Below are 21,899 nucleotides of genomic sequence, written 5' to 3' on the forward strand. Positions count from 1 at the left end.
CGATTTCAAACTTAATTAACCCAGGTGACGCGCCACACATCCTGCGACCCGTCACTGGTGAGTGCCGCCTCAGTATCTCCTGTGAGATCTGCAGCAGGAGGAAGACGAGGGAAAAGTGAGACAACACAGATGGAAGCCTCTACTCCTGCAATAAAAAAAGATAACCTTTAATTTTAGCATGATTCCACGGTTTCACATGTGAAGTCCTATGTTTAGTTTCTCGTCTATCATACACGTCTGTGTTGCACTCAGAAAAACAGCAACAGCTACAAGTCAGACGGGGTGAAAAGGCAGCAAGGGGACCAGACAGGTTGTGCAGAGTTACCAGAATCACTTTATTTGGAGGTAAAAGCCAAAGTGAGCAGCTGAAGTGGTGGTAATAGTCCTTCATCACACAGGAGAAGTGTTTCAGGTCAAAGTTGAGCGAGGAAGTCAGTTTATAAACTGTGATAGATGTTTGTACACTTCAAGTAGTAAGTCCACCTTTATTTTTTTTCTACACAGAAAGTTTAGTTTACCAGAGGAGGGCTGCGTTGTCAGACTTTTTCAGGGTAACATTGCCTCAATTTTTTGAAGTGCACTGTAAACTCCAACTTTTTTTTTTATTGGTTAAAGAGCAGTTTTTTTTTTCGAATGAAAATTTTTCTCTTTAAGAAATAGAATTTTCTGATACAGCATGTCAATAAGAGCACTTGCTTTGGTAGCTCCAAAATTTGTAAACACACTTTGACACATTTTTGTGCCTTGTACATCTCATCAAATGTTGCGGCCCCAAATGGCACCTGTTTCATAGAGTGACCCATTAGTCTCTAAACTCCAGAAAAGAAGCCAGATTCTTTGCTAGTTGCTATTTTGTATAAGAGGTAGCTTGAGGGGTCTGAAAGCTCTCTTAATATGGCCTGGGCTCTATTTGAAATACCACTCTTTGATCTTTTTTAAAATTAAATGATTCCTCAAGGCAGAGAAAATTATTCGAGTAATTTTTGTAATTGAGTACCTCGAATCATTCGAGGAATCGTTTCAGCTCTATATCTGATAGTTGTGTTTTCATTACACCTAGAATTGTGCAAAATGTAAACATTTTTGAAAAACCTCTCAAATTACGATAAAAAGTTTTTATGCTCTCATGAGGTGGTTTTTCAGAAGTTTCGATATTGAAGTTTCTCCCAAAAGTGCAGTGGAAACACCTTTTTCGCAAAACACGTCACGTTGTCATAACAACGCACTTCCCTCACCTCCTTGTATGTGTCCTCTGCCACACAAACGGACTCTGGCAGGACGGCTGTGAGCGGGCCAGAGAGCAGCAGGAGGAAGGGGCAGAGGTCTGTGTGCGTGAGTGAGAGTATGTGAGCTGTAGATGATGATCTTCATTCAGTGTTTTGTTTGTGCCTGTTTTGAGTTAGCGTGATCATGGCTGACAGTTTGAGCAGTAAATTAAAACACTAATGTTCAAGAATCGGCATCATCATGAGTGCAGCGTCCAGACGAACATTATGTTTTACTTTACTCAAGTTGTGCACAATTCTGGCCTAATGGAAACACCGGCAAGGCGAAATTGTTCTTTATCGAAACTTCAGAAATATTGCTTTTATTTTGAGAAAAAGTGTAATGGAAACGCAGCCACTGATAGTCATTTGGGATTATGAACTCACAAAATCACCATAAGCAGTAAAAAATGTGTTGTTTTGCACAACTTGTACTCCAAAATCAAAATTTACTTATTTTTTTGGTGCAGAGAAATTAGAAAACTATTGGATACAGCTCTGCAGAAGCTGAAAGGGAAAGTTTATTTTTTTAGTGGCGTAGCTAAATGTATTACCTACTTCCTGGTCGACTTGTTCCCTTTGTTGAAGAGTAGTGGAGCATTGATGCAGTAGCTGGGCTTTCACCCCCTGCAGAAGGGTCAAAGCTACAACCTAAATTAAAATGGAGTTTTGTTTTGATGTACACTTTGTTTCAAAATTTTTCCCTGCTTTACTTTACTGTCAAAAAGTTTAAGCACTACTTTTGGAGTTGATAGCCCTGTTTGCGTGCTTCACTTGCGTGCTGGTTCTCTGCCCTGTTTTTTAACAAGGGGGCAGAGCTGACCAGGATCCCTTGTGGGTGATACACTTTTCATATTTACAGCACCTCATTTAACCTCAGTTCAAAAAACTATTTTAAAAACAGGATTGCTTCAAGTTTTTTGATTAAAAAAAACAATTCACTCATCCATAGCTGGTGTCAGTCAGTAATTTTAATTGGTCGAAATCAATAACAAACTCATTTTACATAATGCTGTCACATTCCTTTACATAAACATTGACATTGTTCTTCCCCCTGCAGCTAAAAATAGAGCGTCATTTCTTCTCACATCTGCAGGGAAACAGGCTCTTTGCGTGTTCTTCTCAAAGAGACCATAAATATTTGGCTGCTAACTTACCCTCAGTGCAACAAACTTGCAAACGAAACCTCAGTTGCCCCCCACACCCTGGCTCCCTGGAGGCCTGACTCAGGCTGTCTGCCTCTCTGTCCGTCTGCGCTCTGAGAACGCGGAAGTGCAGACTCAACCATCTCCTCGGCAGAAGGGGGAGGCGTGTGTGCCCACAAGGGCCCGAGCTGTATTCCCACAACCCAACAAGGAATTTAAAAATACCTCCACTCTGCTGTTTCTCATGCAAAGAGGCAGAGGAGCCAGACAGCAGATTGATCTGTGACAGCAACCTCTTTGTCTTCCTTTCACTCTTCCTCATTTCTTTTTCTGACTTTTCCCCTTATTTAGCTTTTTTCTTGCTGGTTACTGTAAAATACACTTTCTAATGTTTCCTCCTTGTATTCCCTTCTCTCCTCTCCTCCTCCTTCTCCTCCTCTGTTCTGTCTCTCTGGCCATCTCGTTTAAGTCAGTGACATTTGATGTGAAGTGGCGCAGGCCTGAGAGCTCACAGCCACTGACTCATAAAAACACACATGCGCACCGCAGACTTGATGTGGAGGGAAAGGTCAGGCCTGCTCTCCGAGGGCCTAATCACCCACTTTCATTGAGTGGCTTGCTCACTCAGTCACACTTGATTGGGCGCGTGTGTGCGTGTGAGAAATGTGATCACGGGTGCAACTCGGTCGGCGTATGTGGGCGAGTGTGCGAGGGATGGATTGAGCCTGGAGAGCGGTGTCTGAAAGTGTGTTTATCGGGAAGTGTGCATTCCTGACATGTGAACGTACGATTAGCAGATGACCGCTTTGGGTCAGATGACACACAAACACACACACACATGCAAACACACACGCACAATCCTTTTGCCCGAACATGTGGTGTAATCAGCGGCCTTATCAGGGGAACTGTGGGGCTGTAACAGGCTCATTAACTTCTCCCTGAGCCTTTTTTAGAGAGGGAATTGGCCAAGACGAGTGGGCCACACTTCTTTCACCCTCCTCTCTGTACACTCCATTCTCCACTCACTTTTCTGTTAAGTGATTGTGCATGTGTGTGTGTGCATGTATGCATGACGTTTCTTTTTACCTCAGACCCCCTCCTCCTTCATGTTCCTGCTCTTATTCCCTCATTAGTGAACCTTCAGTTTTACTCCTTCTAGCTTAGTTTAAAGCAGCCGCCAGCAGAACAGGGCAGCAGGGATTAAGTATTAAAGAGCCTCGGCTGCTCTGGGGCTCCTGTAGCTCAGTGTTCGGCCACCGAGGCCTGATAATGGTGTTTGTTTAGCCATTAGTCAGGCCCTGCTTAGCGGCTCCCCCTCCGGCTGCAGAAACACTGATAGATGATGGATGGAGATTGCAGGGGTCAGCGGATGGAGAGGTGAGTGTTGTGAAGAGGTTTCGATAACATCAAGTACACTGTGGAGAAGTGGAGAAGGTGTAGATGTGGTTTTTCATTAATATTTGTTCTAGAGAGGAAGCTGGAAGGTGCTCTTGTGTTGTGAGGTGAGGTGAACACACGTTTTGTCTGAGTGTCCCCCTCCTGTGATTAGTTCTCATCGTCAGACTAATTAAAAAGTAGCCCAATCTATTTCCTCGTGCACGACCAAAGAAGTCCAGCTTCCGAAAGCTATTTAATTTGTGAGGTATTTTTTGCAGCTCATTCAGCCATTACCTTTTAAGCTCCAAATGTGACCTTTTCTGCATATGCTGCGTAGAGCTGGCTAATCTGTCGGCCATTACCTGATAGCTGTTAGTCATTACCAAGAGCTGAAATCTTTCTGAGCCAGGGCTTGTATCTATGCCATTACAACACTCAGCCACCATCCACACTCCGAGTCAATCTGACAAGTGACAGGCACCTGCCAGAGCGCACAAAGGACCTATTGAGACTCTGTAACGTGTGTGATTGTCCTCCCTCGTTTCCTGTCTCCCTGTCTCGCTGTCATCTCTCATCCCTCCTGTGTTTTTTTTTCCTGAGGTTACCTTTTTTTCTTCTTCAGATCCCTGCAGTCTAGGCAGAGCCACAGAGACTCAGGAGTTTACAGTCATTAAGATGATAGTGAGCAGAAAGTGAGAAATACGCCCACTAACATCTGTAGAGTGGAACAAGTGAAAAGTTCACATGCTTAACATTTATAAAACCTGTGAAGCTCTAATATGAATAAGTGAACAGTGCACCCTTTAATCTAAAACATGAATTTAATGATTTAAATGAACATATATTAGCATTTTAAATCTTTTAGTACAGTTTGAATCTACTAAATTTTGTCTTCCCAAACAGATCAGGTTGAAAATACATCACTGCTGTGCCAAAAAGATTAATCAATGTGCAAATGTGCCAGTTAAGGAACTAATCTGATTCAAATGAAACAACAATCTTTCTTTAACCTGTCAGGGGGGCTTTTCAGAAAAGATGCTTGATAAATAAGCATACTGGGATGAGAGATTGGGAAAAGGGGACAGAATCAAACCCAGGCAGCGTTCTTCAATGATAATAGCCTCCTTACCTGGAGAGCACAATCAGACCATGATTTTTTATTGTTGGGATAAAAAAGTACAAGTTAGAGGTGGATTTAATTTGTTAAAGGTGCAAATTAAGCCAGAAGACAACAAAAAAGATTTTTACTGTGATTTCAGTAAGGATAGTTTCAAATGCTGTTTCACACAAGCATCATATGATGGCGTGACCGTTCAGCCTCCTTTACTGGTGCAAAAGATATTCAAAAGGTAAATTTTAACATTTCTGTATTCTTGTCCATATTTAAGTAAAGTTAAACACATGAAGTTGTTTTTTGTTGCAAGTTTGAAGGTTTTGTCTCACAACTTGTGAAATTCAGAAATCCACAATCTCAGATGCATCCCAATGTTTCTGAAGTGCATTGATTAGTCAATCAAACTCAATTCTGAAAGTACGCCTATGTCAGGGGTGGCCAACCAGTCAGACACCAAGAGCCACAAAAATGACTGTGGTACTACGGAGAGCCACATCACACACGTGGTCTTACAAACTCACTTCCTCTCACACACACACACACACACACACACACACACACACACACACACACACACACACACACACACACACATATATATATATATATATATATATAGTTTAGATTTATCGGCACACCACTCATCACAATTATATATAGATTTTTTTTTAATGGATCAAAGAGCCACACGCCGAAAGGCAAAGAGCCACATGCAGCTCGCGAGCCACCCCTGGCCTATGTACATACTCAATTCCTGGTTGAAGGATGAACCACTTTCTTCCTAAATATGGAGCTCTGCGTGATCCCTGCACATTTTGTGTGTGTGGGTGTGTTTGGTGTCAGTGCACACCTTTGTAACCAGTTTGCATTCAGCTTTCTCCGGCAAACAGATTCCTGTATTGTCATTCAAACAAAAAAAAAAAAAAAACGTGGTCTCCGCAGAGGATAGAAGAACCTGATTTCCCCTGCTAAATATTTCCTGGCAAATGCTGATTTCATCTTACCTTGTTCTAATCAGCTCTCTTTACAAGTGTGTACTCGCAAGACATAAACATGACACGGAAAGGAACAGCGGAGCAGATGGGAAGCACATAATTACACGGAGAGATTCTTTCTCATGTATTTAAATGATGCCATTAAAAGCCTGACTACATCTGAAACTAACAAAAATTGAACTCATAAAGTCTAAATAGGTCTGTTCAAATGTGTTACTCTCCTGCTATTACAGTCAAATAACGTGAGAAATTCTTCCAAAATGAGGTCATAGGATGGAACAACTTTGATTAGTGACCCTCACGCGATGTGTATCCAGGTTAGTACAGTGCACACATGTTCCCTGATTAGCCACATGACCTTATTTCTCTGAGAAATACACAGACGCTTCATCACCACACTGAGGTTGCTTCATTTATTTTGAAGCAGGATGCCAAAACCTATGCTCACAAATATGCCTGGCGGTGCCGATGTAACCGACTACATGTGACAGATGGATGAACAAATTGTAAATTGAATTAGTAAATTGTGAGTTTCATTTATGTTTGTACACTGCTTTAACAAACTGATGTACATTGTGAGAATTGCTGAGCTGTAGAGGTGTTAGAGGAGGTGTTTTCTCCTTAATGCTGATCCTCCTGTTTCTTTGAAGGACGGCTAAACACTCGAGCATCACCTCTGATGGTCGCAGACACAGGCTTAATATCAGTTATTATGCCACTCTTGAAAGAAAAAAAACATTGATATGTGACTTCAAGCACTTGTTAGTTATAATTCTTTGTCCGCTGCTGCAGGGGCCTATGTGATTTCCTGTGGGTGGGCAGCATGAGATTGGCATTCCCCTTGAAACCAGACTAAAGCCGGGCATTGAGACTAAACCACATTACAAGATACCTTCATGGCTCATTGGCGTTTATGCTGGTGAAGTGAAATCATTATAACCAATAAGGTGTGTAATGGATTCTTTCCCAGCAGTCAGCCTGCCTGCCTGACTTCTTAATTGTAGCTGCATGTGTGTTGGTAATGTGAGAGCACGCCTGTATGGAAGTGGAGGATGAGTGCGCGTCGGGAGCCAGGGTACCGCCTCCGGGTGTTGTTCGGATTAGAGAAACTGCCTTGAGAGCAGAGGAAGCTGGGAGTTAAATATTGCAGTGTGAGCAAGCATCCAGCCTGCTGAAGTGCCCCTGAGCAAGACAGTGAGTCATTACCTGTTGTTGAAAAAAAAGAGCCTGAACTCTGATGGAGGAGAGGTAATCCCCTGCGGCCATCAATCAACATGTCGGGAAGAAATTAGTACCAAAACGTACAGTCGATTTAGGGACAGATTGATGGACAGAAAATTAAGCAACACTAACTTTAATAATTGTTTGAGTCATTCACAAAGAAAGAAATGTAAAATATGAGCTGACACTTTTAGATTCATGAAGAAGATTAGCAGTTTTCTGTTGTCATAAATTGAATAATTTAGGGTTTCAGTCTGTGCCGTACAGAACAAATAACTTCAGGCCCCCACATGAGGACTGGGAAGTGCATGTTTCACAGTTGCCTGACATTTTCTAGACAAAACAATTAACTGATTTAATAGAAAAATCTTGCATTTTATAATTTCTGGAACTGCAGTTGTGGATGTGGGCAACATTTTTCATATGCAGTTACAGAGTTTGGATCTTAGGCCTGAATCTGCAAGTGAGTCGACTTGATTAGCGACATTGTGTATGCATGCCTGCCCCTACAACTGTTTGTGTGTATTAGCGACCGTCTGGATGTGGCGGCGATGTCGGAGAAGCCATTGGCTTCTGAAAGTAGCTCTTCTCCGCCAGGCCGGGCCGTTTAATCAGGTTCCACACATCCGCCAGCTGTGTCCACACAGCAAACAGCCACTCTGTTTTGCTGGTGAGCTGCAACATCCAGCTGGGGGTGGGAGGGCGTGTGGGGAGGGGGGGTGCCTGTGTGTGTGTGTGTGTGTGTGTGTGTGTGTGTGTGTGTGTGTGTGTGTGTGTGTGTGTGTCTGGGGTGAGCAGTTAGCATTGGGAGATGAGCCTGTGCTGCTGCTGCTGCTGCCCAGACAGAGAGAGGTTGCATTTGTATGTTTGTTTGAGGGACAAACACAGATCAAGAGATTACAAAAGACACAGAGGTCAACTGTTAAGGAAGGTACAAGGCAGTAGAAAACAAAAAAGACAGAGTGAGTGTGTGTAACCTTCCACATGTGCACATGCAGATATGTGCTTTGCATGTGTGCGTCTGTGATTTTGCATTCTCGCTCCTTGAGTGTCCAGCTGGCAGAGAGGAGATAGCAGGAGCCTTGAAAATGGTGACGGAGCGGTAAACAGACACACAAGGAGCCTATCAGTCCTAATGAGGAAAAGTGCTGTGCCTAAAAGGATTGTGGGGGAGGGTGGGCAGGGGTGGGGGGTGCAGGTAATGCTCACTGCCCCTTCTTGACTGGCCGTGGTCATACATCAAAACAGACATAACCCACAAGAGGGCAGACACAAGAAAAACACTCCAGCGCACAGGCATGAGGAGTGGTTTGCTTGTTCTCAGAAGTATTCACACACTCCTCGTGTGATGGGCCAACTTTAGAGGTGTGAGCATATTTAGGCCAGAGCATCTGGATTCAACAGAACTGGACCAGGCCCATCACCCCCCCACGCTCCCTCCTGTGCCTGGTGTCCTGAATACAATGGCTGTGCTGGCTGCTTTGGTGAGCGTGGCTCTCCCAGTCAGTCAAATTGAAATAAATGAACTGCCAACCCTGACGGCAGGGTAATTGTTCATATGGAAATTGGATTGCCATCGTCACAGCAGCCTCCCATTGCGACGCGTGAAACAATTTCACTGTAAGGATGGGACAAGAGCAGTTGCATGTCAAAGAAAGAAGAGGAGAAAAAAGATTGGAGACATGTAGAGAAAGAAAGAGTTCTCCTCGCGCTCCCACGTCATGTTTCATCTCTAACAATACTGCTTTGTTTTCTCCATGGAATTAGGCGGGAAAATAAAAGAAATAAGGATCCGCCCCTCATTTCCGGCTCCTTGTACGGCTCCTAACCCACATTGTCATGTTGCCTTGTACGCAATTTATCAGGTCTCTTCAGCACCTCCAAGACGTGCAAGATTAGCTCCAGAGCATTAACCCCTCGATCACCTTGTCTCCTCCCAGCCCTGAGGCCTCAGGGGACACAGGGGTAATTTAATAGCAGTTCACTTTTATCAGAGTGTAACACCGAAAGCGGCTTCGATGAGAACGCAGCCCCTCTCCACATCAGTGTCAGACCCTGGCATCTGTCAAAGCCAGCTCCTCGATAAAGAAAGTGCTGAATGCGAACCATCACAGTATGGGGTGATATCCTATTATGTTTTCGGGGTAGGGTGTCTATTTTTTATTTATTAAACCAGTTTCCTCTGCGTATCTGTTTTAATGAGTGAGAGGTGCACTCGGGCTGCTTCAAAACTTGCCAGGTCAGCAGTTTGCGGAAGTGTTTGTGCATGTGTGATATAATCACACACACACATTCATTCGACCTCCTCCCCCTTCTCCTCTCTGTTTTCCCCCCTCTTGACTTCCTGACATGCCTTCACACTTCCTCCAAGTGGGCGTCGCCCTGAAAAAAATGGGTGATGTGCCGAGAGGATTGGCCGAGAGGCGTGCTGTCTGCCATGCTGGGTTTTAGTGCCCCCGTGTCAAAGATCCACAGTGAGGCAGTTTGAAGAGGAGAGTGTCTCTGTGTGGTCAGAGCAGGATTACCTTGTCAGCACTTCAAGCTGCGCCGCTGCACGAATCTGTGTGTGCACATGTATCTCTAAACCCAATCTGTATGTGTGTGTGTGTTTGTGTGCACACCTGCCATTTTTCAATTATCTTTCATTTTCCTCCACTGAGAGCTTCTTTTCCTGTCCAGACATGTCCTAACCTGTGCAGGGAGTCTGAAAGAGATGGCACTTAAAGAGGTGTGTGTGTGTGTGAAGCACAGTACGCCGACACAAAGACACACCTTCATGTGCTATTTTCAAGCCTGTGCATGCTGTACCTCAGCAGTTTTTTCCTCTTTAAGTTTATTTTCCATCAAACAAGAGAAAGAAAACAGATATGGAATTTAGAAATAACTTTGCTACATCAAATCATGTCGCTGGCTCACCAAGAAATCACTCATAATGGAACAGATGATTGCTTGATTCTCCTGTGAGGCTGTTATGAAGCCTTTATGTGGTCCAGTTCAAGTATTTTTTAAAGCTCTTTGATCTCCACATCTAAAAATAAAACCTTTAAGACTTTTTCTAGGCTGCAGCGTGGTGCTGAGGTAAGCACTGTTGCCAGTATTAAGGTTATAGCAGGTGCTTTTCTGTATGGAGTTAGCATGTACTGCCAGTGAATGAATGAATTCTCCACCGTTTACTCCATCTCTCTCCAACAGCTTGATGAATTTCCTGTGGGTGTGGCTGAAGCGGAATAAATGGTCAAAGATAATGGATTGATGGATGAAAATAGTTAATGGATTGGTTTTGAAGTTGTCTGCAGATTTAGTTCAGAGTCAGTATTGGTTTTAAAAGGGTGTAGTTCAGAATAGAGAATTTCTAATTCTTGCAGATGAAACAGGCTGAAAATTCATATTGATTTAGCAATGAGAAGATTTACAAGAGACAGAAAAAACCCTTTTAAAGTCAGTGCTGAACAGCTTTTTTTTTTTTTTTTTTTTTACATAATCATCTTCTATTCTCCTGAAACATTTTGTGTTGTTACTCTCAGAGCAATGTCGAGCACACTCTAAAATATAGCTGTGTTCATGTGATAGAAGCGATGCACTGATATACCGGTTGAACATTGACACCATCTGATATTTGCCCTAAAAGTAAACATCTCAGTGGCAAATTATGTGCCATGCAACAATGCCAGGGGCCAGTATTTCTCTCTATATTTATTGAACAATTCAATGCTGGCAAGCTAGTAAACCCTAACTGCTGATTCAGAAAAGAGGGCCGAAGAAGTCACCTGTTGTTCACATTCTTTATTTTCATGGTCGAACGTAAAAGAAAATGTTGGCAGTGTGGAAGCATTACTCAATTTCTGAGAAAGAGCAGGGCTGAAGAGTTAGTAAGAAGTGTTTCAGGGACTTTTTAAAGAGGGATTTAAAGTGGGTTACTTTATGAAGCAATCTATATTCAAAAGAAAACAAAACACAACACAAACTGTGGCAGACTTGCTCTAAGTAGTTAGATAATTCTGTAATTGCATTTTCATCTGTCTGTGTTTGTCAGATTTTAAAATAGCACAGGTACTTCTCTTTATTGCCACAAGGTCTTCATCAACTACATCCCCCCTCCCCCCTCCTCTCCTCCTTCAGCAGTAATGCCAGCTAACCTTGCAGTGGCCACAAAATTAAAACCAATTAAACGAAGGGGTGGCTGAAGGCTAGCTGAGTCTTCATCTGTCAGGCCAAATGGTGTGAAATTAGTGAATCCAGGGTCGATGTGATCAGACTATGTTTGGATGCTGCTTGTGAGAGCATGGGACATCAAGAGATGGTGGAAAGGTTTCTTTTTTTGAATGTTTTTTAAAGTCTCAATGGGGTGTTTAGTATTACTGTTCATGTACTGATGATGGAAAAAAACTTGAGTTATTCTGCAGCTCAGGAGTGAAGGTGTGAGTTGTGTGAGGTAGCTGCTTGGTTAATTGTTTTTTTTTTTTTTTTTTTTTTAAAGAGAGTTTGTTTTTTTTTACCCAGGATTCATTGCAACAGACTCTTTTTTATGATGCTCAAACCTGACACGCTTTGATCCTTCTTTCTGCAGCTGATGTTCATCTCATGTTTTAATTCAAGTCTGATCTGAGGCGTAGTCCTCCGTCCCCCAGCGTATTATGTGTTTATTATGTGTAATATTATAAAACAATGAGAGCTGAAAAACTGAACCACATGAACAAATATTTGGAAAATGTTTCGGGGGTTAATTTAGTCAAGAGCCGCAGAGTAACCGGCTCATTATCGTTTATGTTGTGCAGCCCTTTAATAAGCTCTAATGAGGAAGTAACGTAAACGTTCGTTCTAATGAGTCTGTGTTAAACATCTCCCTGTTGCTCTTTTCTGTAACTACAAAGTGAAAACTGGGAACAGGAATTAGCTGATTTCTAATTTGAGGTCAGTTTAACAGCGACAATCAGGATGCAGTGTTTCCTCAATTGTTGCTTTCACAGGATCACATTTTTCAGATGTGCCAGCTTCATTAGCACACGATGTGTTTCATTATTATTTATTTCAGGCCGTTGGAGGCTTCATTAGCTGCAGGCTGATGCAGCACGCAGCATCTAAATTTAGCAGCTTTTTATCTATTCAGGATAGCCACGTGTTAGATGCTATGCCCACTCTCCGTGTTCCCTCACAACAAGCTTAGAGATGTGATGAGAAAAGAGAGGTGGGCAGGTCTGGCAAGAAATGGGCCTCATTCCACCTGTGACACCCCCACCAGACGTCTGCCTCTCTGCTTCTCTGTAGCTCTTTGAAGACTCTTTAATTCCAGCGTGCAGGATTAGGCCCATGAAAAAAGGATGAAAAGTGATAGAGCAACAGAAGGAGACATCCTAGGAGAGAAGAGGCGCCTTTGAAATATGTTACGAATTTGGTTCGCACTGACCCACAATGCTGCATCTGAGGGAATTTCTCTCTCCTTCTGATCGGGGGCTGACTATAGGATTTGCTTGGGCGAGGAAAGGGCCCTTTGAAGCCATGAGTGTAAGTGGAACTAGAATTTTTTGAAACCTAAATGAGCGCCCCGAGACATTGTCCTTGCATTGTACATACAGACTTAGAGAGTTGCTTTGTCACAGTGTGTTTGATTGGAAGTCGGGGGAATAAAGTCATTTTCTGTCAGAGAATCGTTCACATAATCCGCTCTTTGTGAAGGCCTTCTGTGCGGTCTGCATCATGGCCCAGTGAACTGATGGAAATATGGATATTACAGTTTTTAGAGGACGGTACATTTGGATAGGCAGTCAGGCTTGAAATACTGTCCATATTTACAATCACAGCCAATATTTAGCCAGTATGGCCTTCCATGTTGTGTGCAAAAACAGGAAACAAAACAAACCAGCATCAAGCAAACAGCTGTTTCATTTCAGGACATTTTGCAGAAGCACAGATCCGCTGTAGGTTTAATTTGTGTGTACAAGAGCTGCTGATGAAGTTACATACCACTTGTTTTTCCTGCCAGGTTTCTCTACAAACAAGAAAGAATACACTGTGAATGTCTCGTGGCCAGGATGAATACCTTAACATGTTCAGTCAAAGTGTTGGAGCTTGAAGCGACGCTTTTCAAGCTGTTGAAATGTAATTAAAATTCCATTTAACCAGCTAATCTAAAGGTGAGCAAACACTCAGATAACATTCAGAATGGAGCTCATTCGTATTAATGCTCCTAAACACGGGAATTCAGTTTGTAAAGTGTGGCTGATGTTAGCAGAGCTGGCACCACCATCAGTCCTCCTCATAAGTCAGTGTCAAGACGTCTGTGCTGGTTACACGTACTAGCTCCAGTCTATGTGTTTTATGCCAGTTTTACCCGAAGTTTTGCCGAAGTGTATCACTGTCATTTGCTACTCACGACAAAAAATCTCACTGTAGAAAACTTTAAAAACTTTGGTGTAAGAAAATTAGTTTCCAAGTGGTTCCTGTCACATGACATCATCTGCTTCCTGCTCCTTCAAGTGGAAGACATGATAGATGCAAATCGTTCTGGAGAGACACAAATTTCATAAATTTCTTATGATTTTACCCCAAAAATATTCATAATATTTTAATCATTAAAGTCTCTAGAGCAACCCTCTACCAGAAAATTGTACCTGGGATAATTGTTTTTCATGGGCTTTTTTCTGTGAGTGGCAGAACACCACACACTGCCTTTTTTTTATTGTTATGACTATATTATTATATTATTATAACTTTATTTGTATAATAATAACTATTATTTCTATATGATTATTAGGTTATAGAAATACTATATTCCTCAAATCAAAATACAGAATGGGAAAAAAATTATTACATAGCATGATTCAGAGGGACTCAACTGATAAAAAAACATGTGCTATGATATCCATATACCAGGGGGGGCCAACCAGTCAGAGACAGGGAGCCACAAAAATTACTCCAGTACTACAAACAGTCGCATCACACACGTGGTCTTACAAACACACATCCTCTAGCACATAAACAAAATGACATGAAATGAAAATCAATACATTTCCAATTTTCAAAGCGAGGTTTATCGTGTTTGTAATTGTGTTTAAATATGTTCTTTAAGCCATGTCAAAGACAAGTTTCTGTTTTTACTGCAAATGAGACAAAGTTCCATCTATCTTTCTTTTTATCTATCTATCTATCTATCTATCTATCTATCTATCTATCTATCTATCTATCTATCTATCTATCTATCTATCTATCTATCTATCTTTCTTTTTATCTATCTATCTATCTATCTATCTATCTATCTATCTATCTATCTATCTATCTATCTATCTATCTATCTATCTATCTATCTATCTAGCTAGTTAGCTCTCTAGCTAGCTATCTAGCAATGACCACATGAGAAATTGAGAGGAACACATGTAAAGAAGAGAAACTGAAACTTAAGTATCAATCTCAGCACCCAAGTATTGATCACTCCTGATCCCAACTTTGGCATTAGATTGATCGGCACACCACTACTCATAACAATATTTTTTTTATGAATTGATTGAAGAGCCACACACTGAAAGGCTAAGAGCCACAGGTTGGCCACCCCTGCCATATACCATACTATCGTGGTCACGTAAGGCTTGTTATTCAGGCAACAGTGCTACACAGCCCTTAATGTTCATATCAGAGGTGTGACTCATCAGTTTTTACGAAGTGGTGCGCTGAAGTGATCAGTTAATTATGTTGTTCCCAGAGTTTCTTCACTTTGTGTTGTTTATGTCCTCTGTGAGATGTGCTCTCCTCCTGGTCTTTAAAAACTTGAGGCCTGGAGGTAATTTTAACTTGGATGCCCTGGGTAAAACGTCATAAAACTTACTTTAAGAGAGCAAACTTTTTTTATATAAATATATATATCAACACTGCCTCAGAAAGGTGTTGGATTAATCCTGCTAACTTTTCTAAGGCCATTTCTTTGAGTCTCGCTGAATATTTTTGCAGCTTGTCACCACTCCTCGTCACTGCAGCCTGACTTGTTTTTTTGTTTATGCTGTCAACTTCTTGAGGGCTGAAAGCACGTTTTTGCAGCTTGTGCAGTTTTTGTGATGCTTCTTTGAAAAGTCAAACATAAAAGTGAGTTATTGTGGTGCCTCTTAACGCTGACACATGCTTGTGACCATCATTCCACTCTGCCAGTGGATCTGTCTTTTTAATTGAAGTTTCATACTTTAGAGCTGAAATGCTGTGTTCTTTAGGTGATTACATTTCTATTTTTTAGCTTGTGGGTATTTTTCCCTCTTTGTTCAATCTTGACAAAACGCTGACTCTCCGTCTGTCTTTAATTAAAGCTGTAAAAACCAACTGCACACATTTCTGTTCAGAAGAAGCACACACAGATTTTATTACACCATTTTAATTTTAATTGAAATATTTAAGGCTATAAATTAAAAGAGCATGATTGGTTTACACGTTACCATTGGTTGTTGGAGTAGATTAGAGGGACTGAGACGGGGATGAAAAGTAAAATCATCAAATGGAGTAGTGGGCACTTAACTGCAAATGGGAGTTGCCAGAGAAATTAACAGAATCCCCTCTGGGCTAATGGCTAATCAGTGGTCTCCCCACTTAGTCCAATGAAGGAAGGCGGGTTAACATAATAAAACACAGCTTTGGCAAGCAACTTCCTGCAAGTTTCATCAGGGGTTTTCAATTTGACAAATGTGCCTTTGGACTTGCCTGCTGAGGTGGAACGATAGATGTAGGCTACTGTTGTATATGTGTGTGTTGGTGTGTGTGTGTGAGCTCAAAATAAAATGCACACGCACACACACATTTGCTGTGTGGGCAATAGCTACTTGAAAGCCACCTGCAGCTCCATATTTACCACAGCCTGGGCAAACAGTAGCCGGAGTGCACTACACAGGCTCCTGCTGTTAGCCCGTACATGATGCCGTCTGTATTGTACAGGAACACTGTTTGATCATGTTTCCTGAGACTAAACTGTGTATTTCCTGAGAGCGTTGTGCTTGGAGGTGTTGCAGAAGAGGAACATGATGAAAAAAAAGTTGAAGTGCAAATTAGGCTGGAACTGATCCAAGCTTTAAAAATAGGATTTTATTGTGTTATGGTTTGAGACTTAGCTTTCGGCCTTAATCTTTCTCCCCACACAGAGCAGAATAATTTTTCCAACAGCGATTATTTCTGATATTAAGTCAATTAGATGCAAAATAACATGGCCTTTAAGAACTGGAGAAGGAAGTTGAGTCATACAAAAAGTGCTGCGATAAACACAGATTTCTTCTTGTAACGTACAAGTCTCTATCCTGTTTTACTTCATTTAAAGATTTTATAAAGGTCAGTACAACCAAATTACATCTAAAAGAAGCACTTTCAGTTTCTTGCATGCTGCCGTTTTGCAGCCGCATTGGTATTTTGAGTTATTTTGAGTGTTCCATGCTTTGAGGCATTTAGGTAAAAGAAGGGTTTTATTTGTTATAGCTACAAAATTTGCCATTTGGGTGGTGTTAGACATTTAGAGGTACACCCACTCTGTCTTTTTTTTCTGAGATTTTCCTTCGCTTCACCATTTCGAGCAGGAGTGAGGAGTTTCAAACTGATTTTATGTTTTTAACCAAATTTGAGCCAGAGAACTGGAATTTTCTGGGAAGTCCAAAGTGTTTCAAAAATAACATAAAACTGCTAAAACACAGTTTTCTGTTCAGAAACACGAGTGAATAACTTCAATTTGTCAAAAAATAAAAATGTGATTTTCTTTTTCTCTGCTTTTTTGTAAAACAGCATTTGAGAATTTATAGATAAAACAGTAGTTATAATTAAGCATTAAATATATAATTTTGATTAAAGAGCTTGTCCATCCCGGTGGATTAACCATTACAGAAACATAAAAAGTGTTTTGGTGGTCTACTATATACTGTAATTTTAGGGCAGTGGTGGCCAACACCTCATCCTGGGCGGTTGTCTAATATTTTAAGCACTGTATATTTAGTAAAACCATTTTTGTTGAATTAAGCAAATGAATCTCCCTAAGAGGTCAGCTTGACTTTTTCAGAGGTATGTTGGTATCATTGTGCTGAGGAACAGATAAGAGGCTCATTGTAACTTGCATATCTCTGCAGTAAAAATATGAATCTGGGGCAAGGAGACGGTTTGCTTAGCTTAGCTTAAAGAAAGTCTGTGGGAAACAGGAAGTCTGCGTCTGTCGAAAGGTAAAAATATCCACCACTTAAGCTCACTCATTAACATGTAATACCTTTCTGCGTAATCAGTACAAAAACCAAAGTGAAAGCAATCAGACTCCAGCTTCGGTAAGTCTAATATCAAAGTGTTCATGTAGCGCTAAGACAGGCGGATAGAAGGATCTCAGACTGTGAGAAAACTCTGAACACTTATTGTTTGAACTCGCACAATTAAGCCTCTTGACACCAGAACTTGTTCACATGCCCATGAAACTGTGTGTTAAGTGTGTGTTGACAAAGTAATGTTAACTGCTGATCTGTTAATGTACATAAATTCATTTAACTACATTAATAATAAAGCACCTCTCTTTACCTTTATCTCCAGAGATGGCGAGCTGGGTCTCCCTCCTCCTCCTCCTCTTCTGCAAGTCATTCTCAAGAGCCCAGGAGGACAGCAACAACATTCCCATCCAGGAGTACACCTCAGAGACCCTCATTAACAATGTGGTCCAGGACCCCCAGACGGGCCGTATCTACCTTGGAGCGGTCAACACCATCTACCAGCTGGGGCCGTCACTCAACCTGCAGGCCCGAGCAGAAACAGGCCCAAAAGAAGACGCTCGGACCTGCACACCTCCTGCCTCTGCGTGCCAGGACACAAAGCTCATGCCAAACCTCAACAAGCTCCTGTTGGTTCATCCATCCAACGGTTCCCTCATCGTCTGTGGGAGCCGCTACAGAGGGATCTGCTCCCTCCTCAACCTGACAAATGTGGATAAACAGCTGTATTACAGTGACAGCAAAGGAGAGAGGACTTATGTTGCTAGCATAGAGGATTATGTGAACGTGGTGGGTGTCATGTCCACCTACTCAAAAGATGACCACACCTTCAGTGTGTTTCTGGTTGGGAAGGGCTATGGAAGCCTGGACAGTACAAAACTAATTAGCACAAGAATCCTTCAGGACTACCACGACTCAGATCGAGACTGGGTTGTATTTGAGAGCATCATTGAGGCATCTACAGTACAGACGACTCCATTTGTTCCCAAATACCTGCACGATTTCCGCCTTGCCTTCAAAGAGGACGGTTTTGTTTATTTCCTCTTTTCACGGACACTTGATGGTACAGATACTAAAAACCTGACCTTTATATCTCGTCTTTGTGAGAACGACTACCATTACTACTCCCACACAGAGCTTCAGTTAAACTGTGGGACAAATAACAGATACAACAAAGTCCAAGCTGCGTATGTGGCCTCTCCAGGGAAAGAGCTTGCAAGGGTTATGACAGAAGCAGGTATTTACGGGAAGGTGGTCTCATGGAGCAAAGTTCTGTTCATGGTGGCGAGTCCAGATGACGACGAGAACGATTCTGCACTTTGCATGTACCCACTCAGCTACATCAACGAGCGGCTGTCAGATATCATCAGCGCCTGCTACAGCGACTCAGGGAAAATCGCTGGGTTTCCCGCTGTGGACATCCCCTACTCATCCAAAAATGAAGAGTTCTGCACATCTAAAATAGCGGCAAGTGCCTCCTTTGTGTCAGCTGTTTGAAGTTTTAAAGAGTCTGTTTGAAATAATAGATGTTTGCTGGAGATATTTCCAAGAATTCCCTTTGCAGTCATTAATAATGCAGAAATGTGTCACTGTCGACTTTGATGTCTCAGTGTTTGATTTGTTCTGCTGATCCTTCAGTATTGTTCAGTCTTAAGCTCTTACACTGTCTCGCACATTTTCCCTCCTTCCCTGTCTTCTTCCCAACTCCCCCGACACATCCAGAGGAATATCAAAGGAGGCAGAAAGGCAAACAGCTGCTCAAGCAACAAATCAGGCCATCTAGAGGACATTTTTGGCCTGGTTTAAAACTCAAATTTCACTTTATTTGTAGATATGACACATTTTTAAGCCATTTATCAAAGCTCATGTTTTGTCTGTCACCAAATTGGTAATCTTTCAACATCTGTAGGTTAGAAATAAGCTAGTGGTTACAAAAATTTGCCCTGATGTTCCTGATTTTTTGGGAGTTCCATGGTTTTAGCAAAGTGAGTAGCTTACGCTTCCATGCAGAAGCTGGATCTGTCTCCTCTCTTCTTCTCTCATGAATCTCTGGTTGCTTTTTGACTTTGGAAGTTAAAATAAATCTCAAGAAGTCATTCTGTGCCAGTGATTACCTCCTACCACAGCTCCAGCTAACCCCAACCTGACTCATTTCAACCTGCTGTAATGAAGTCGTCAGGTGGAATCCAAAAATTAATGAAATTCACCTCACCTTTGTAAAACAAAGCTTTTTCCATGTTTTCTGACTGGTACCTCATCATGTTTAAGCTTCCAAAATCTAAAACAAATGTAAGGTGTTAACTGCAGGCATGGCTAACTCAGGCTAAATGCTGGGAGAGGAGAGCCTGAGTCAGTGTGTGAAGGTTGGGAGCCATTGGAAAAAGGAGGTGGGGCTTAGACAATGTGGCACAACATGAGGCTTATATCTAATATGAACTTATTTTTACATTTTGTTTAATTTGTTCTGTTTATTTTCAAGAAACACTGCTACATGTTGTCCTTAAAGTACTTATCTGCTTTGTTTGTACCTGCGCCTGAGTTTTGACCACTAAAATGCACTTTAGCCACCAGATTAAGGAGCTTTCTTCCCCCTCGAGGCTACAGCTTAAACATATTAGTTTTTATCACTGCATCTAATCCTGTCCACATGAAGCAAGGCGTGCCTCTGAGGCTTCTGTGCCAGGCTATTTGAGCATCACATGAAATAAATTAACTTAATGAGATGAGTATACTAATAATAGTAATTTGACACGCGTCATTTACATCAAGCTAGTTGCCCTTGGATTCAAACATGGCTTTAATTTCACGGCTGTAGCCCGTTTGACCAGAACAGATTCACGGTCAAAGAAACTAATAGAAATGACGACAGCGAACAGAGCCAGACATCAGAGAAGAAGTCTGCTGTTCATCATGTGTGGAGTTCTCTTGTAGTGTAGCACAGGATATATATTTGTACTCTGAAGTGCTCTTATCTGAAGGAGTGATCACAGGAGAGTCTTTGAGAATAGGCAGAAGAAAAGAGAGTGATAAAGATGAGCATGTAAAGCAAGGCTGGTTTGTTGGTTTTGATTCATGCACTGAGGCGCGTCTGTTTTGATAGGCTTTTGTCTCATCTGCTTGATTGATCTTTTGATTGATTTTTAATGTGGTGCTTGTTTTTCATTGTGAAATTTCTATAACCAAGAGCAATCGTCCCCTGACAGAGATATAAAACTATCCTCAACTCTAAAGAAAAACTGTAATACAATTGTCAAATTAACTTTAGTGCAATGGATAAACATGACAAAAGAAGAACATTAGAACTACATCCCTCAAAACAAATTTGGTCCCATGGGCGCCTCAATGCTAACACTGTAGCTTTCTGGGAAGAGAACCTGTAACTTATTGATTGTGAAAGACCATCATTTTTTGTTTGAATTTTCTTTTTCTTTTTTGTTTAATCTCTGTTGTCCTAAAACAGAAGGATACATTGGAGCAATTCAAATGTGGTGCAGACTTCCTGCCTTCCCCTCTGGCCAGCAAGCCCAAATTTGCCTTAAAGGTAGAAGCAGTGTTGACCATGCGGAGCCTTCTGACTGCTGTGGCTGTTGCTGTGGAGAATGACCACACCATCGCCTTCTTGGGAAACAACAAAGGGGAAGTCTTCCAGGTGGGGTTGTTACCTGTCCTGCTGCTTTTCTCTTTATAGCTGTCCTTCAGAGCCTTTACCTGAGGGAAGCGGGAGGCGGGGATGTACCACCTTGTTACTGACAGGGTTACCGTTTGTTCTTTGTGCAGGTACACCTGGCTGAGGAGCCATATGTGTACAGCAAGGCTCCAGGTGACACCATGGGAGAGAAGGTCAACAAGAACCTTTTCTTTGACCTCAGCCAGAGCCACCTCTACATCACCACAGAGAAAAAGGTGTGTATATCTATGCATACGGCCAGGTGCTCAGGCACAGTGCTGCATGTAGACTATATCACTGTGCACATTTAAAATGGCAGGAAGTAGCTAGACCGGTACTTTTGTAGGCAGGTGAGGTGACTGAAATAGAAGTTAATTCTTTCTGAAAGTGCAACAGAGCTGTAATACATCAAAGTTTAAATTACTTTCTTTCCATTTCAAACAAAACCCTAAAGGTCAGCTGTCAGGGACTACTGCAGATTTGTTGGATGGTGGAATTGGGCCTTGTATTGTAGAGGGTACAAAAGGTTCATATCTAATAGTACATGAGTAATGTCAGCAAATTTACCTATTTATCAAAAGAAATATTATCTCAAGGTTGTTTCATTATTTGGCTTGACAACTTTAATGAAAACTGATTTAAACTTAGTCTGATTCCACATTCTTCAACGACATAATTTTTGATTACTGCTTCTGTAAAAAAAAAAAGACTTTTTCAATGATGCAATTATATTTAATTTTGTTAGTGGAAATTACTTTATTTTAAATATCATTTGGAAATTTTCTCTAAGCAGGATTTAGCACCGCATTTAGGGTTTCTGAACACAGATATGGTGAAATAAAAACAAGGCCAGCACCTGCTCCTTTGTAAAGGGTCTTGATAATGTTCGATAGCAATTGTAGCTACACAAAATCAGGATTTG

General features: G+C 41.6%; 1 protein-coding gene across 2 annotated transcripts in view; it reads left to right on the forward strand.

Moving 5' to 3' along the window:
- plxnb2b (plexin b2b) overlaps positions 1–21,899 on the forward strand; it is a 151,392-nt gene that overhangs the window by 80,900 nt on the left and 48,593 nt on the right. For both annotated transcript variants that reach the window (XM_074676725.1, XM_074676726.1), the window contains 3 exons: positions 17,636–18,777; positions 20,771–20,959; positions 21,088–21,213. In XM_074676725.1, coding sequence (XP_074532826.1) covers positions 17,638–18,777; positions 20,771–20,959; positions 21,088–21,213 — 1,455 coding nt within the window. In that variant the 5' untranslated portion in view covers positions 17,636–17,637. The remainder of the gene's footprint in view (positions 1–17,635; positions 18,778–20,770; positions 20,960–21,087; positions 21,214–21,899) is intronic.

The sequence above is a fragment of the Halichoeres trimaculatus genome, unplaced genomic scaffold (assembly GCF_033239565.1).
Source record: "Halichoeres trimaculatus isolate MK-OKI-2021-1 unplaced genomic scaffold, fHalTri1.1 fHalTri1_scaffold_10, whole genome shotgun sequence".
In the NCBI taxonomy this organism is placed as follows: domain Eukaryota; kingdom Metazoa; phylum Chordata; class Actinopteri; order Labriformes; family Labridae; genus Halichoeres; species Halichoeres trimaculatus.